Source organism: Amborella trichopoda, chromosome 5, assembly GCF_054954075.1.
Source record: "Amborella trichopoda isolate Santa Cruz 75 chromosome 5, AtrichopodaSantaCruz75HAP2 v2.0, whole genome shotgun sequence".
NCBI lineage: Eukaryota > Viridiplantae > Streptophyta > Magnoliopsida > Amborellales > Amborellaceae > Amborella > Amborella trichopoda.
The window spans coordinates 489952-506476 of record NC_142340.1 but is presented as its reverse complement, the minus strand read 5'-3'; the positions used below and the strand labels follow the sequence as shown (position 1 = coordinate 506476).

Genomic DNA, 16525 nt, shown 5'->3' with positions numbered 1-16525 from the left:
ATAGAGTCGTGGCTCTAAACAATCAAGTTAGAGCCCACATAGAGCCGTGGTTTACACTATTTTTGAAACTTTAAACGTTATAAATAATGATGAAATTATATTTTAAGGCTATCAGAAAGATTTTCCGTATTGAAAACACATTTTTTTGTTAGAGGCTAAGTTCGATACAATCGGAACCCTTATCAAAATGGATAGATGTAAGAGTGTTATTGAAACAGTTCCAAAAATAAATAAATATACATCAAGAGACAACTTGACACACCCCATGCCATCTACTTCGGCAACTAATGAGCTAAAATGATCGTGATAAATAGTCTCAGACAATCAATCCCAAAGATAAATGGTGTCTTTGTCGACAATCCCATCCCATGTATTAAAGCTCGTGGCCAAAGATAAATGGTGTCTCTGTCGACAATCCCATGTACTAAAGCTCGTGGGAAAAGACTTCAACGACCCAACGCAGATTGTTTCATCCCCATTTCCATTCCTGCTTGCGAGCAGAGGAGGACAGGAACAATTCTCCTTCTTTCAAGGTTTTGGGTGGGAGAAAAATGATGGACACAAGCTCGCCTCGTCCTTCTCCTATCCAACAAGAGAGAAGGCCCAATAAATCACGATCTTCCTCGTCTTCTTCAATTCACGCTCATGTTCAGGCCGGAGATCTCGTGTCTCTCCAAAAGAAGTTGCAGGAGTCTCCATCTCTCATCAACTCTCGAAATCCAGTGGTTTGCCCTTCTCTCTCTCTATCCTCCTTTCTCATTCCTCTTTTACAGCGGTTCAAATGACTCTCTCTCTATATTCCTTTCTCTCTTCACTCTATCATCAAATCTATTAGGTGTTGAGTTGTTTCTCAGATTGTTATATTAGTGTTCAGCTTGTATTGGGGTTGTTGCAAAATTGATCCCTGTTGTAGGGTTTGGCTTCTGCATGTGCACTAGGTTCAATTTTATGAGTAATTTTGATTTCTTTGAACGAGTTGATATAGATCATATAAGGCGGGTTGATTCTATAAATCCCAATCTCGTATATTGGTGACAAACTCTCTCTCTCTCTCTCTCTCTCTCTCTCTCTCTCTCTCTCTCTCTCTCTCTCTCTCTCTCTCTCTCTCTCTCTCTCTCTCTCTCCAGGCTCTGTTGCTGATTCCTTTTTTTATTTAATTGTTTTGTGGACATTTGTTGTGGTTTACATTAATGATTAATTCCCATTGCATTGCTATAAAATTGGCGGCCCAAAGTTAGGGGCTGGTGTCCTATTCATTTTGATGGAAATTTTTTATTTATTGAATTGAATGGGTCTAGATCAGAGATGTCATGTTGATTCGAGAAAGCCCAAATGTATATTGAAGATCAGCTCTTTTTCCTATTTCATTGTCTTTCTTTATTTTCTTTCTTCATTTTTAAACACTTATGATTCATTTAATATGCTATTTAAGTATTATTCTGAAGTTTAGTTCAACTGCAGGCATGATCTGCGTAATTAAGCGAGAACCTCAAGTTTATGTTCTTGATATGGATATATAACTTGGGTTGAAATAATTTTTTTTGTGACTTTTGTCTGCTTGATATATATATATATTCATTTGATTTAAAAACTGAATGTACTTGTTAGTCAATAAGGCGCTTAATGAAGATGTGAATGTTTGTCAGTGTATGTTAGAATAAATTATATATCATAAAAGAATCTGAAAATAGTGTTGTAACTTTGATTGAATTCCACAATCATATTGAGTTCCATGTAGTTCTTTCATGATTATTGACTATTATTGCTAAATTAAAAGTTCAAGTTTATTTTCATGTAAATTTTTCTGTTTATATAGCTAGGTTTATTTTCATGTAAATTTGCAAGATTCTTCTTTTTTTTCCTCTGATTTTTAGTTCCTTATGTCACCTTTTCAAGTTTTTTCTCCTATGCTGTAGTTACCAACTCTGCATGCTTCAATTCCAGATGGCTCAGACACCACTTCATGTTGCTGCTGCTTCCAACAATGCTGCGATTGTGAAGTTTCTTCTTGATTGGAAGGGACCTGAGAAGATAGATATGGAAGCAAAGAATATGGTAAGCTAATCTTTTTTTGTTAATTGTATTTCATTGATTAGAAAGTGTAATGCATATACAAAACAAAAAACTGATAAAGACAATGAAATAGCTATTTGATCGCAATTGGTCATCAGCCTTGGAAATCGAAGGAGACTCGATGAATGTAATTCGCTGGGCCTTTGGCACTACCACGTACTCCTGGTCCCCCGTGCACATTTTTGAAGAAATCTCTCACTTGTATTCGGGTATCACAGTGTCATGGCGACATGTCTGGCATGAATGCAACTCTCACGCAGACACCCTCACCAAAGAAGGAGCTTCAAGCTTAGGGGACTGAGTATTTTTTTGCAACCTCAGGCTCTGCCTTATGTGATGGAATTACCCAACCTGTTTTCCTTTTATGACATTACAAGTCTGTATATGATTTCCCTTTCAGGGAGCCCCATTGTAAATAGCTCCCAAAATTTCCTGCTGCAATTTTTTACTCCTTCCTTCTTTCAATAGAAAGTTAACTCTCTCCAAAAAAAAATGAAATAGCTATTTGGACAAGGGAAGGTAGACAAAATTGGTAAGCTGAATTTTGTTTCTGTTCACTTTTGCATGACAATCTTCACTAATCTTTGGTGGGGCATATAAAATAAGCTCACTGTTGCCTTTTCCATTTGTCTTACATTTTTTTTTGTTTCTTGGTTTTCTGCAGTATGGAGAAACCCCATTGCATATGGCTGCAAAAAATGGCAGCAACGAAACTGCTCGTTTGCTTCTTGACCATGGAGCTCATTTAGAAGCCAAAGCCAATGTAAGCATATTCATTTTGATAACTACACTTGTGGAAGGCTCTTTCTCAAGGTCTTTGTTTATGTAGTCGTTGCTTGAGTATTCATATTTGAAATCAGTGGTTTAAAACTCTCTAAGTCCAAGCACTCGTACTCAAGTTAGGTACCATTACTGCAGCCCTCACCTGAGTTGTGACAGTAGTCTGGGCAAGTTTATGTTGGACTCAGGCGAGTTCTTCCTTGTTCTTGGCTCCAATATCTCTGAAAAGTTGTCCCTAAGTGTATTTTCCTATCCTCCACAGTATTAGCGGTTTCAACCAAAAACTAAAATAAAAATAAAAATCTAGAATTTGCAGATTTTCATTTTCAAACTAGGGTTTTGCAAGCCTAGCTCAATTTACCTTGTAAAATTGTCCTTGGGCCTATGTTTTTGTTCTCTATTGAATGCCAATCTTAGATTCAACAAACGAAGCTCAAAATCTTGGATTTGCAAGTTTTGGAGTATCAGAATAGGGTTTGGCAGAAAATTTCAAAAGAGGAAGGGAAAAAAAAAAAAAAAATCCTAATTTCATCATTTTATACTTTGTATATGATTTTTAATAATTTTTATGATTTTCTTAATTTTGTGTTTTCCTTTTTTTATTTCCTGATTTTCCCTTTTTTTTTTGGACCCTTTTTTCCTGGACTTGGGCAGGACGTGGCGAGTCCACCTGGGATTCGCTGAGTTTTTCCGCTTACTGAGTCTTGTAGCAAGTCCTAGTTTTGGATCACTTTTTGGAAGAGTTCCATTATGTCTCAATAGTAAAAAATTATGGTGTTTCTGTTGTTGAGAGAGAGAGAAGGTCTGTCGTTTTACGGCTTAAGAAATATGGGAAAAAAGGTATGTTTTTCTGAGAAAAGGTGACAATGTATTACTTTGTATGATAGTTACAGAAAATGTTCACAAGGAGTGGGCTGTAATGGCTGCCCACGTGTTGGGTGCTCCTTAAAAAAAAAGACATAAAAAACATAAAAAGAAAAAGAGAAGAGAGAGGCGGGTGAGAGAGAAGGGGGAAAAGGAGAACAGATGAAGCGAGAGAAGCAAAGTCAAACCAAAAATGCAGCATGGAGCTAGACTGGCGTCATTCTAAAAGGTCACACCGTCCCAAAAATCATTCACACTGAGGGTAGATGGAGAAGGAAAAGGCCCATACATACAGAGAGTTGAGGAAGAAAAAGAGAGGCCCGTGCATACATGTAGACAGAGAGAAAGAAAGAGAAAGCCGAAACCAGAAAAGGCATCCCACATGAAGGGTGCTCAGGATAGAGGGAGGAAAGAGGTGGCAGCGCACAAGGTGGGTGCTCAGACGGGAGAAGAAATAAAGGGGAAGAGAGGGTTAGAGATCAGCTGCTCTCCCCTAGAGGTGATCCTGCAATGCTTGCAGATAGGAGTGAGTGTGGTAGCACCTGCAAAAAAGTGGTGTGCACAAGGAGGAGAGAGAAAGAGAGCATCATTACATAAAAAAGTCAGAGGGAGAAGGATGAGTTTCCAAACAAATATCTGTTCATTCAATCCCCTTGCATTCAGCCTTGTCTATCTTTTGCTATGTTGTGTTTTCCGATTGTTTTTGGTTATTGTTTGCGATCTTCTTGTAATTTTTTCTTAGTGGTTTTTTCTTTGTGCTAAATTTATTTCAGAATGGAATGACACCATTGCACTTGGCCATTTGGCACTCGCTTCGTGAAGGAGATATCTTGACTGTTAAAGCATTTCTAGAGTACAATGCAGATTGTAATATTACAGATAATGTAAGTAGACTTTCTTTTTCTTCTCAAAATTAAAAAATTACTGCTCGGTATAGTGATTATAACCTTCTATGGATTCTATTATTTTTTCTAAGAGAGTCGCTTGGTAATGAAAATATAAGTGAAAAACTTTTTGTTTCAAATAATCTTGATCACTCATGGACAATTCTCATATCAGCAAAATCGCTTTGTGAAGTTATAGAGTTTTAACTCTTCACTATATGTATGAATGTTGAGAAGTCACTAGTGGAGATTGTGGCTCTACAGGATGGTATGACCCCTCTTAATCACCTTTCTCAAGGCCCAGGCAATGAGAATCTCCAACAACTGTTGCAATGCCATCTTGAAGAGCAGATGAAGAGGAAGGCTATGGAAGCTTGTAGTGAGACAAAAGCCAAGATGGAAGAGTTGGAATCAGTGATAGCAAATATGGTGGGCCTAAATGAACTGAAACTACAATTGAGGAAATGGGCAAAGGGAATGCTTTTAGATGAGAAGCGCAGAGCACTCGGACTTAAAGTAGCTCCTAGAAAATCCCCTCACATGGCCTTTCTTGGCAACCCTGGAACTGGTACTTGACTTTATTTTTCTCATTAAGTGAGATATCTTTTCTTTTAACTTTCTACATATGTTGCCATCTTGTTCAATTGCTTAGGCAAAGAATTATTCATATAATGGACAGGAAAGACAATGGTTGCTCGTGTTCTTGGGAAGATTCTGCATATGGTTGGAATCTTACCTACTGATAAAGTTACAGAAGTTCAGAGGACAGATCTGGTTGGCGAATTTGTTGGGCATACAGGACCTAAAACAAGGAAAAAAGTATTGCTTTCGACCGCACTTTGCTCTGTTCCCTCATTCTTTAGGATAACAAATTTACTGTTAATTTATGGAAATTTATGATCCCTTCTTGTAATTTCATAAAGAAAAAGACGTTGTATGATATATTAATAACAATGGTCGCAGATCAAGGAGGCAGAGGGTGGAATTTTGTTCGTAGATGAAGCATACAGACTGATACCCATGCAAAAAGCAGATGACAAGGACTATGGCTTGGAAGCTCTCGAGGAGATCATGTCGGTCATGGATAGCGGCAAGGTTATCATAATATTTGCTGGTTACAAAGAGCCAATGAAAAGGGTTATTTCCTCCAATGAAGGCTTCTGCAGAAGGGTAACAAAAATTTTCTTCTTTGATGACTTGAGCCCTAGAGAGCTAGCCGAAATTGTGCTTCTGAAGATGAACAACCAGATTGAAGATGGTTTGCTATATGGGTTTAAATTGCACCCCACCTGCTATATCGAGGCAATTGCCGATTTGATAGAGAGAGAAACATCAGAGAAACAGAGGAAGGAGCTGAATGGGGGTATTGTGGATCCCATGCTTGAGAATGCAAGGGAGAATTTGGATCTCAGGCTTGACTTCGACTGTGCAGATGCTCAGAGCCTGGTTACGATCACCATGGAGGATTTGGAAGCAGGTCTCCGGCTTCTCTCTAAGTGAAAAATATCATATGTTTTCAGAGTAATAATTTAGGGGTTAAAGTTTTTGGAGTAACTCTTATGCGCATTCTTTGATTTGTATTCATTGGTGTTATTGATACCCCATTGTTTTTTTATCATGAAAACAACTTAACTCACGGAATATAGCTAATTATTTCTCGGGCAAGCCTTCTAGACTTCCTCTAATGTATAATAAATATATAGTTCTCCTTATCTAGCCGTCAGATTTGAATGAACGGTTGAGATGGATCCAACTACAATATTACGCCTCTGTACTGTTTTGTTTTTAATTTTTTTCTACAAAATATTTTGACACCAGATTTTGGGTGTCCACGCTTATCTTAAACTCACATCTGCAAAAACTATAAAAAAATATTCTTGATAAAATAAAGTGACCACAATATTCATGAAAGTTTTAGAGGTATTTTGATCATTTTATTTTATAAATTTTTTTTTTATTATTTTTTTAGATAGGCTTCATTGAGATGATGGCACTTAACAAATTTTATATTCATAGAATAAAAATAAAAATAAAATAATATGAAGCGTCAAATCTAGATCAAACATTCAAAGGCTTATTTAATTGAAATATCTAAATTGGATGGCTGGATTGAACTTCTATCAATAGGAATGGCTTATTTAATTTAAATTGGATGGCTGGATGAATCTCCTATACTAACCTCTCCCTTTATTTCTAATTTAATTTAAATTGGATGGCTGGATGAATCTCCTATGCAGAAGTATAGAAACCTCTCCCTTTATTTCTACATCCTCTCTAACGTTTTTTGCAGTGATTTGTGCATTTTATTTCTTGTAAGTACTGGATGGTAACACACTCAATGATAAGCTTACATTCGAAACAAAGGAGATTTATCAGGTCTGTAATAGATGGAGCTAAGGAGATTTATCAGGTCTGTAATAGATGGAGCTAAGGAGATTTATCAGGTCTGTAATAGATGGAGCTAAGGAGATTTCTAAATGATAGAGATAAATGGGAAGAAAGGAAAGATAAATGATAGAGATAAATGGGAAGAAAGGAAGGTTATGATTTACAAAGATTATTAACTCCAAGCTAACCACAATTAATTGGAAAAAGGTTTTAAGAACCTCAAATGATTAACCACAAGTTCATGGGTGGAATTCTTGAAAAACCAATTTATTTTACAAGAATCCCCCTCCGAGAATTAGAAAGATAGGATGGATTTCACGAATCAATATCCCCTCCAAGAATTTCAAGAAACAAAAAAAAAATCAAGAAGAAGCACACAATTTTGGAGAAACCCTAATGTTTTCTCCCACCTAGGACACAAGCCTTAGGCTTTTTTTACAAGATAAACACTTTCTTGTCTTAAAGAGGAATACATGAATAACTCTACAATCCATCCTTGTCCTTATTTATATTAAAAATTATTGTTTTGGACAATATTTATCCATACAATTTAACTTTTGACCAAAAGGTCTTAACTTAAATATAACTTAAACTAAACTCCCTAACTTTAATTAAAATATCAAAAAAATCTCTGGTCCAACAATTAAATAAATAAATCTAAAATATCCGTAAAAATAAAATAAAAATAAAAAAAAACACCAAAATCGTTTCTTGCTCTTATTGTTCTTCTTGGAAGCCCTCTTAGGATTTTCATCCTCCTAATATGAGCGAAAATTAGAAGGAACATGTCGCTCCAAAAGAAGATACTTGTGGCAACTTCTTGTGCTCTGATCTTCATCATTCTCCCCGGGTTGAGGAGAACTCGCCCTCGAGTTTACATCTTCATCTTCATGCACCTCCATACCATGATACTCTGACAGATAAGCAATGTTGAAGATGTCTGAAGTCTCCATGTGTGAAGGCAAAGCAACCTTGTAAGCATTGTTTTCCATCTTCTTCAAAATCTTGAATCATCATGCCTTGCGATCATTCAGCTTGCTATATTTTCCCACTGGATATCGTTCCTTCCTGAGATATACCATTACCCAGTCTCCCACATTAAACTCCTTGAAAGAGCAATGCTTGTCCAATGCTTCCTAGTATTTAGTTGTACTGGTTTCTAGACTAACATGCACTTGTTCATGCACTCCTTTCATTTGTTCAACCAAGTCCTCAACAGTAGCATGACCCTCCCCATTGGCCTGGACATGAACCAAGTCAAGCGATCGAGTATGGTTTTTCCCATATACCACCTCGAAAGGACTATTACTAGTAGATCTACTGCAAACACTATTATAGGCAAACTCAGTTTGAGGCAGTGCTAGGTCCCACTGTTTCTTCTTTTCCCTCACAATACTTCTCAAAAGATTGCCAAGAGTATGGTTTACCACTTCAGTCTGGCCGTTTGTTTGCAGATGATAAGCGCTACTAAACTGTAACTGAGTGCCCAATTTCTTCCACCCAAAAATGGCTGAGAAACTTCATATCCCGATCTAAAATTATCGTCTTTACGACACCATGCAACATCACCACCTCTTTGAAGTTAGCAACATGTGTGGCATCGAGAGTCTTCTTGCAAGGTATAAAATGAGCCATTTTTGAGAATCTATCCACCACCACGAATATAGAATCCATACCCCTTTCAGTACTTGGAAGTCTCATAACAAAATTCATGCTAACATCCTCCCAAGGTACGTTAGGAATAGGAAGTGGAGAATAAAGCTTGGTATTAGCAATAGGAAGTGGAGAATAAAGCCTAGTATTTTGTCATTGCCATTTTGCCAACTGACACGTTCGACACCTCTCAACGAACCGCATAACATCTCGCTTCAATTTTGGCTAGCAGTACTTAGACTCCGCCAATACTATGGCATTGTCTTGACCAAAATGTCCACCAGGACCTCCCCCATGAAGCTCTGCTATTAGGGTTTCTCTAAGAGAACCTACAGGAGTACAAAGACAATTTCCTTTAAAGAGAATTCCATCTTGAATAAGAAAATCCCCACCAACTCTACTGTAACAATAGTCCCATATCTCCCTGAAGTCATTATCATCTGTATAAAGATCCTTCATAAATTCGAACCCAATAATAGTTGTCATGGTAGTTAATAGAGTCGACCTTCTACTCAAAACATATGCCACTCTGTTCTGACTGCCTACCTTATGCCGAATAACAAAAGTAAACTCCTGCAAATAGGATACCCATCGAACATGTTGCTGATTAAATTTATGTTGCCCATTAATATAGTTCAATGCTTCATGATCTGATAAGAAAATAAATTCCCTCTGTATCAGGTAATACCGCCTATGCCTTAAGGCTTGAATAATAGCATAAAATTCCACATCATAAGTAGAATAGTGTCGGTCAGGGCCATTCAACTTCTCACTGAAGAAGGCAATAGGGCGACCTTCTTGGCTCAACACTGCACCAATTCCAACATGTAAAGCATCACAATCCAACTCGAAGACTTTATCAAAGTTTGGACGAGCTAACACTAGTGCTTCAGTCATCGTCTGCTTCACCAATTGAAAACTTTTCTTGGCTTTCAACAGTCCATACGAATCCCCTCTTCTTCAGACAATCTGTGATAGGTGATATGATCAAACTAAAGCCTCTGATAACTCCTGTAGAAAGTAGCCAACCCATGAAAACTGTAAACATCATGCACTGTAGTAGGAGTAGGCCAATTCCTGATAGCTACTACCTTGATTTGGTTAACCTTGATCCCCTCAGTTGAAAGAACATAGCCAAGAAAGATAAGGCTCTGTCATGAATTTACACTTTTTATAATTCAAATACAATTGTTGTTCCCGTAACAAGTCAAACACCAACCGTAAGTGCTCCATATGTGTGTGCTCACCAATTTTGTATACTAGAATACCTCTGACATTTTAGAAACCTAGATATAACTGCTTAACCTTTCTTCTTGAAATATTATTGTAGAAGATATAACTGCTTAACCTTTCTTCTTGAAATATTATTGTAGAAGTATGTATATCACTAAGAATCCTACATTTTCCTTTCTTAAATGATGATGTGACATGTTTAAAAGGCTAATTTTGAAATTGAAATGCCTAACATGCATATTTAGTGCACACTTTCATGAACCAGACAAGAAAAATAAAAAGATATTTTAAATCGAAGTCTTGAATGCAGACTTTGCAAGGGTCAGATTTGTAGCGCTTCCATGCCATACATTGGCATAAATATTCTCACCCTTCTGTTAAATTATGTGTTTTGGCTTTCGGCCCCTTAATCTCTCCACGTCCATAAATATGGGCATAACTTTGTTTGAGGAAGGTGTAAAGGCCCAATTGGATGGGTGTTTTTAGATACAAGGGAAAAACAACTTATATTTTCCTTTTTGAGAGCCTCCGGTGTATTGAGATCCATTCCCCTTCGAGGATTTATATTATACAAAACTATAGAGCGACTAGTCTCTAGATTTCCTAACTGATGCCAAACCAAAATGGCATATAATTTTTTAAGAGCAAAAATGGTAAAAGCATGTATATAGTTTCCTATAGCAAGTATCTAAAGAGTGGCTACACTCCATCGAATTGCTTCTGGCTAGGGAATAGAGCTTGAAATTCAATTTTCTAAAAATGTTCAGCTGTGTTAAAAGACTTCATGGCAGAAACTCCACGATTGCAATGGCCACTAAAATAGATCATTAAATATAAAAGTTCAGAAGGTGTACACAAATTAGAAACAATGCTTCAATAAGAAAAAAGGTCAAATCCTCAACTATTAGGTGAGTGAACCTAACATAATTTTTTGCTATATGAAGGCCAATGAAATAACAATAATGATGATGATGGTAATGATTGGTATATCCGATATTTATTACTAAGCAAACATTCAAAAAAAAGTTATTTTTTACTAAGCATTCAAAGAGCTTTCTCTCAATTACAAAGAAGCCGAATGAATGAAATAAGTCAAGATTCACAAAAAGTAAACATACACTAGAACAAAAGATGATGAATGAAACTACAAAAGCTTACCAATTCAAAATCACTTAACTAAGAGCTTTACTTCTTCATCTACTTTCCCAATGGCCTCAAGTATCGAGGAATACGTAATAAGATCATACTTAAAACCTTTTTCACTCATCTCTTCCATGACCTTAGCAGCCTCCTCAAACATACCAGCACGACTAAGAGCTCCAAGGACCGTATTGTAAGATACCACATCAGGCTTGATTACTGAAATTTTCATTCTTGTCAACATATCCATTGCTTGTTTAGGGCCACCAGCCCTGGCTATCCCATTCAAAATAATATTATAAGAATTGATATCAGGCTTGCATCCTTCTTCTTGCATCTGTCTAAGCAAGGAATAAGCTTCATCAACCATGCCCGCCCTCACCATGCCAGACATGAGAGCATTATATGAAAAGACATCTGGAGTACAGCCAAGTCTCTTCATTTCATCAAATAGACCGATTGCTTCATTTATATGCCCACTTTTGCCAAAGTGCTTAATCATCACAGCATATACCCTAGAACTAGAAGACCCACAATTCTCTTTCAATTCTTGAAACAATTCATTTGCAGCTTCATAGCGCTTTGATTTTCCGAGAGCATCTATCAGACTACAATAAGCAGCTGGACAAGGTGGAAAACCCTTCTCATCCATCTCCTCAAGCAGCAGTAGTGCTTTCTCCAACCTCCTGGCCTTGCAGAACCCATCAATAAGAATTGAGTATGTATAAGAACTAGGAGTAATACCCTTTTCCTTCATTTTTTTGAACCAACAAGTGGCGTCAAATGCCGGAGCATTTGACTTAAAGAGAGCTTTTATGACACTATTGTAGGTCACCACATTTGGGGGGCATCCAAATGTCTCCATTTGCCCAAAAATTTTAAGCACATCATCAAGCTTACCTGCCTCCCCCAAAATATTTATCAAGTTATTCATCAGGACAACATCAGGCCTACAACCCTTGGCCTGCATATCATGAAATATTTGGTAAGCCCCCTCAACTTTACCTGCTTTACCAAGTCCTTTTATCAGCTCGGTGTATGTAAAAACACTTGGGGCACAATTCTTTTCTTTCATCTCTTCGAACAAAGCCAATGCCTTATCAAAACTCCCCGATTTAAAAGAAAGATCCATCAATGTGGTATAAATCTTTGAAGTGGGTTGGAGTCGGTTCTCCTTCATTTCTTCAAAAAGCCTAAATGCTATGTCACCTCGGTTTAGTTTGCTGAAAGCAGAGATAAGAACATTGTAAGTCATAGTGTCAGGTACACAATTGTCCTCATTGCACATCTCATTATAAAGCTCGTGGACCTTCTCAAGGTGGTTCTCTTGCATCAGCAAGATAAGCAAGCAATTGTAAGTATATGTAGTGGGGCAACACTTTCGAGCCTTGATCTGGTAAAAGATAGAACAGGCTTTCTCTACCATTTTGGCCTTCCCAAGAATTCTAATTAATTCCGACAATTCAGATGAGTTGAATGGGCAAGAGCTTCTAACCATTTCTTGAATTACACCCCACATCTCACCCACCATTTTGGCTTCCTCCAAGCAATCTATCAGAGCCATGTAAGTGGTTGAATTGTGCTCAAAATTCTTTTTCTTTCCAGCCCACTTAAAGAACTTGATTTTAACTCCAATTTCTATATCTATCTTCAAGAGATCACAGACCAATCTATGGTCCACTCTCAATTTCAAAACCTCAAGGGCTTTCTCTGCATCCGGACTCCATTTGAAAATTTTCAGTATTTTGATAAACCTTTCATCTAATGTGCGGATTGAATGGTCCTTCCTTAGTGCGTTCCGGCTTTCTGGCTGGACTTGAAACTTGGTCTGTAGATTTGGGACTCGAAACATGTCGACAATCTCATTAACTGCATTGTTTTTTCAAAATCAAACAATTGAAACCCATTAGAGAGAAATCATCAAAGTTCACAAAACCCACAAGAGAATTCAACAAAAAATTTGAAACCCATTACAGAAATCATCACAACAGCCAAAGCCTATATAGATTTGGGACTCCAAACAAATCAACAATTTCATTGACCGCAATTTTTTTTTCAAATAATTGTAACCCATTAGAAATAAATCATCAAAGTTAGCAAAACCCACATGAAAATTTAACCAAATTTGAAACCCAATAAAGAAATCATCACGATATTCAAATCCTGTCAGAGAAAGCCAAATGCAATCAAATTCGAAGCTAAAAATAACACGTCACAGGGTTAAAACTCCCCAACTCAAAGATATTAAATGGGATAAAAAAGAAAAGAACTAATTTTTCCCTTATTCGACCAAAAAACATCTTATTTTTTTTATAGTGATATGTAGGATTCTGCAAACCTATTACTAAAAAATTTACGATTATGCTAGCTTAAGGGGAAAATAAATGATCTTTTTATGTAGTCAGGAACTATCAGTAGAAACTGTAGAATCACTGTAATTTCAGGAAAAGAATATAGCACACTACTAAATTTTAGGAGTTTCTTCTGCAACAGTCTAGAGAGAGAGAGAGAGAGAGAGCATACCGGAGCGTGAAAGCGGTGTGGAGAGGGCAGGTGAAGAAGAAATTGCCCGCTTGAAGATGACCATTCTGATATCATGTAGAGAGAGAGTGAAGCAAAGCATTTAGCCGCATGTATATAAAAGAGGAATTCTACGTATTCTTGAATTCCGGAGCCCTCAAAAATTGAGAAAAATTCCCATGATTCTACACCACCATCAACAATTGGAAAAAAACTTCCCTGATTTTACAGTCACGATCGATATAGAGTCCTGATTCCAAGTATATATAAAATCTCCCTCCCTTTCTCTCTAAAGAAGTCTCCCTCCCTTTTTCTCTCTCTATCAAATGCCATGAACTACATAAAACTCTCTCTACTCTCTCTCATTAACAAGTCTTCCTCCCTTTTTCTCTCTCAAATGCCATAGCCACTTGATTACTGACTGAAATTTCAAAACTTTTATGTTTGGTAAGTCCCTCTCTCCCTTGAACCCTGTCTCTCTATATCTAACGAGTATCTCAATCTCTCACTAAAATTTTGCTCTATGCTCTCGTGGGTGGTCTCTCTCACTAAAACCGTGCTCCCTTCGATAGTTCTCTCTCATTAAGGACCTGTTTCATAACTGGAAGCAAGTTCATGAACTGTAAATTGGAAGTTCCTCCCTGCTGGGAAGATAGAAGTTACTGTAAGAAGTTTCTGGTTTCTGTGTTTGATAATCTCTGCGGAAGTTAAAGAAGTTCCTAGTTTTTGTGTTTGATAACCTCCTAGGAAGTTAAAGAAGTTCCTAATTTCTGTGTTTGATAACATGCTGGAAGATTAGCAAGTGATAGTGAAAGTTGCAAAATGTAGAGCACAGGTTTCCCATAACAATCATTCACGCCCTAAAATGACAATAGAGAGTAAATGAAAGACTCCCTAAAAAATTAAAAACAATTACTTCAATAAATCTCACACCATGAACTATCCATTCCTTCAATTGTCAATAGCAGATCAATACACCAACTTTTGGCAAAAAAACAACCTAGAGCAAAACAGATGATATCGGTTGTGATGAACAGAATCACTTATACCCATCTAGCAAGAAACAAAAAAGGCAGGTCTTGGACACATTCAAATCGCACCTTTGACCCATCTAGCAAGAAAGAAAAAAGACAGATCTTGGACATCCACAATCTGAAAAAAAAAAAAAAAAAAAGGCTAAATTTTTGTCCAAATAACTACATTTTCATGTTGAGAAAGCCTTCACAATAAATAAAAAAATCCAAATCAGATTGTGGCGATCTTTAATGTCAATCGATGCAGTAATTAGAAAGAATCCATTCACACAATTAAAAAATTGCATGTTTAGTGCATCTAGCAAGAGATTGAAAAGCAATACTGCTTAGGCATCCATTCAAATATCCAAATAAAGACTAACAATTTCATCTAAAAATCCACATTTTCATAAGAAAACAATCTCATAGACATCCATTCATAAATATCTAAAAAAAAAATGTCTGAAAAAAGCAAGACGTCTTAGGCATCTATTCATCATTAAGAAGGTGTTCTCATAGACAGCAGTAAAAAAACCCAATTCAGTTGGGCAAGGAGGAGAATACAGTCTGCAGGGTTGGTAAATTTCCTTTGGAACCCTAAAATGTTAATAAAGAAAAAAAACCACATTTCATTCACAAATTCTTCTTGAAATTTAATATGTTGGTACTCAAAAGGAAAAATAAAAATAAAAAACAGAAATATGTAAAGAAAATGCATTATTTTTTACTAACAATCCCCTGTCCTTGAAGTTCAAGACTCATTCATAGCATTAAAACTCTAATAACTCTCAAACTGGTACTCTATTTTCAGAACTCAACAAGAAAAAAAAGTAAAAGAAAACAAAAGAGATAGAGATAATGAAAAGAAAATCAAAAAATGCAATATACATCATTTATTTAATCTTTGAAACCCTACAAGATAAAGCACACTCCAAAACCAATGATTCTAATAATTTTCAACATTTTGGTTTTATTGTCCACGAAAGAAGCCCTAAAATGCCCAAGAAAACCATATTCTACCATATCCCCAAACATAACTTTAAAATTGCATCTTTTCTCCATTAATGATTTAATATTTGAAACCCTGCAAGATAAAGCAGACCCAAAACTAACGATTCTAATAACTTTCAACATTTTATTGTCCACAAAAGAACCCCTAAAATGCCCAATAATGAAATTTCTGGTTTTAGGGGAAATTTTTATGGGATAAAGAAAGGTACCTGATGAAGAGGAGTTAGAGAGAGAGGGAGAGGGACAGAGAGGAAGAGGGGTTAGAGACAGAGGGAAAGAGAGGAAGAGGGATTAGAGAGAGAAGTACCTGATGAGGAGGAGCAGTTGTGGAAGAGGCGGAAGCGGAGGTGGAGGCGTGGAGGAGCAGTCGTGGAGGAGGCGGAGGCATGGAATGCAGTGGCAATGAGGGTGCTAAAGAAGCGAGAGGGTGAGGTAGGGATGAAGTTCCTTGTTTTTAAGTCCACCTGGTTTTCAACGGAACTTTTTTTAAAGCGTGAAAGTGGGAAGAGATACGACATCATGAACTTCTTTGGATATCTTACATTTTCTTATCAAACACAAAACATGAATACTACCGGGTAAGTTCCATCTATACTATTCCATCTTTTAGGAACTAACTTCCCCGTTATCAAACACACCCTAAATGGAAGAGTTTATACAAGATTGCATTAAAATATAGAATCAGAGATGCACCTCAAAAATGCATCCAAGAATGCTGTTTCAATATTGAAAAACACTCGAATTCATCATCTCGAGATGTATGAATATGAAAAAAAAAAAAAATAGTTTTAAAAATAGTGCATCTTGCAACACATTATCTAGACCATCCATTTTCAAGATTTTCATATATTTATATTTCTACTTGATTTTAACCATTTTTAAACTTTTACATTTTATAATTAGATGTAAAAATAGATTTTCAGATAACCGTAAGAATGTTATACTCCAAAATTACATGTTATAATA

General features: G+C 36.6%; 2 protein-coding genes across 9 annotated transcripts; one reads left to right on the top strand and one right to left on the bottom strand.

Moving 5' to 3' along the window:
• The first annotated feature begins 215 nt into the window (after window positions 1–215).
• LOC18426603 (AAA-type ATPase family protein / ankyrin repeat family protein) lies at window positions 216–6266 on the top strand. 4 transcript variants are annotated; one of them, XM_020662565.2, is made up of 7 exons: window positions 216–725; window positions 1917–2055; window positions 2738–2836; window positions 4491–4601; window positions 4866–5169; window positions 5281–5420; window positions 5565–6266. In XM_020662565.2, exons 1-7 carry the CDS (start codon window positions 646–648, stop codon window positions 6099–6101), a joined length of 1410 nt encoding a protein of 469 aa, XP_020518224.1. In that variant the 5' UTR covers window positions 216–645; the 3' UTR covers window positions 6102–6266. The 4 variants fall into 4 exon arrangements, with proteins under 4 accessions (XP_020518224.1, XP_006833297.2, XP_020518226.1 ...); XM_006833234.4 differs by having other exon boundaries at window positions 261–725; window positions 1945–2055; XM_020662567.2 differs by lacking the exons at window positions 216–725; window positions 1917–2055 and adding an exon at window positions 2172–2605.
• Window positions 6267–7467: 1201 nt separating this feature from the next.
• Window positions 7468–16124, bottom strand: LOC18426602 (Pentatricopeptide repeat (PPR-like) superfamily protein). 5 transcript variants are annotated; one of them, XM_088866563.1, is made up of 5 exons: window positions 15867–16054; window positions 14636–14687; window positions 13539–13603; window positions 11034–12884; window positions 7468–9793 (listed from the first exon to the last, which is right to left on the bottom strand). In XM_088866563.1, the coding sequence occupies exons 2-4, from the start codon at window positions 14644–14646 to the stop codon at window positions 11044–11046; spliced, it is 1917 nt and encodes a 638-aa protein (XP_088722689.1). In that variant the 5' UTR covers window positions 14647–14687; window positions 15867–16054; the 3' UTR covers window positions 7468–9793; window positions 11034–11043. The 5 variants fall into 5 exon arrangements, with proteins under 5 accessions (XP_088722689.1, XP_020518219.2, XP_088722690.1 ...); XM_020662560.2 differs by having other exon boundaries at window positions 7468–9653; XM_088866564.1 differs by lacking the exon at window positions 14636–14687 and having other exon boundaries at window positions 15867–16070.
• Between the last annotated feature and the right edge of the window lie 401 nt (window positions 16125–16525).

What these genes read in the sequence shown, in the direction of transcription:
- LOC18426603 (XM_006833234.4), top strand. Translation starts at nt 552, where the DNA reads ATGATGGACACAAGCTCGCCTCGTCCTTCTCCTATCCAACAAGAGAGA. An exon ending in ATATGGAAGCAAAGAATATG is followed by an intron (nt 2,056 to 2,737) that starts GTAAGCTAATCT and finishes GGTTTTCTGCAG; the next exon opens with TATGGAGAAACCCCATTGCA. An exon ending in GACCTAAAACAAGGAAAAAA is followed by an intron (nt 5,421 to 5,564) that starts GTATTGCTTTCG and finishes CAATGGTCGCAG; the next exon opens with ATCAAGGAGGCAGAGGGTGG.
- LOC18426602 (XM_020662563.2), bottom strand. An exon ending in CACACCGCTTTCACGCTCCG is followed by an intron (nt 12,885 to 13,538) that starts GTATGCTCTCTC and finishes AAAACAATGCAG; the next exon opens with TTAATGAGATTGTCGACATG.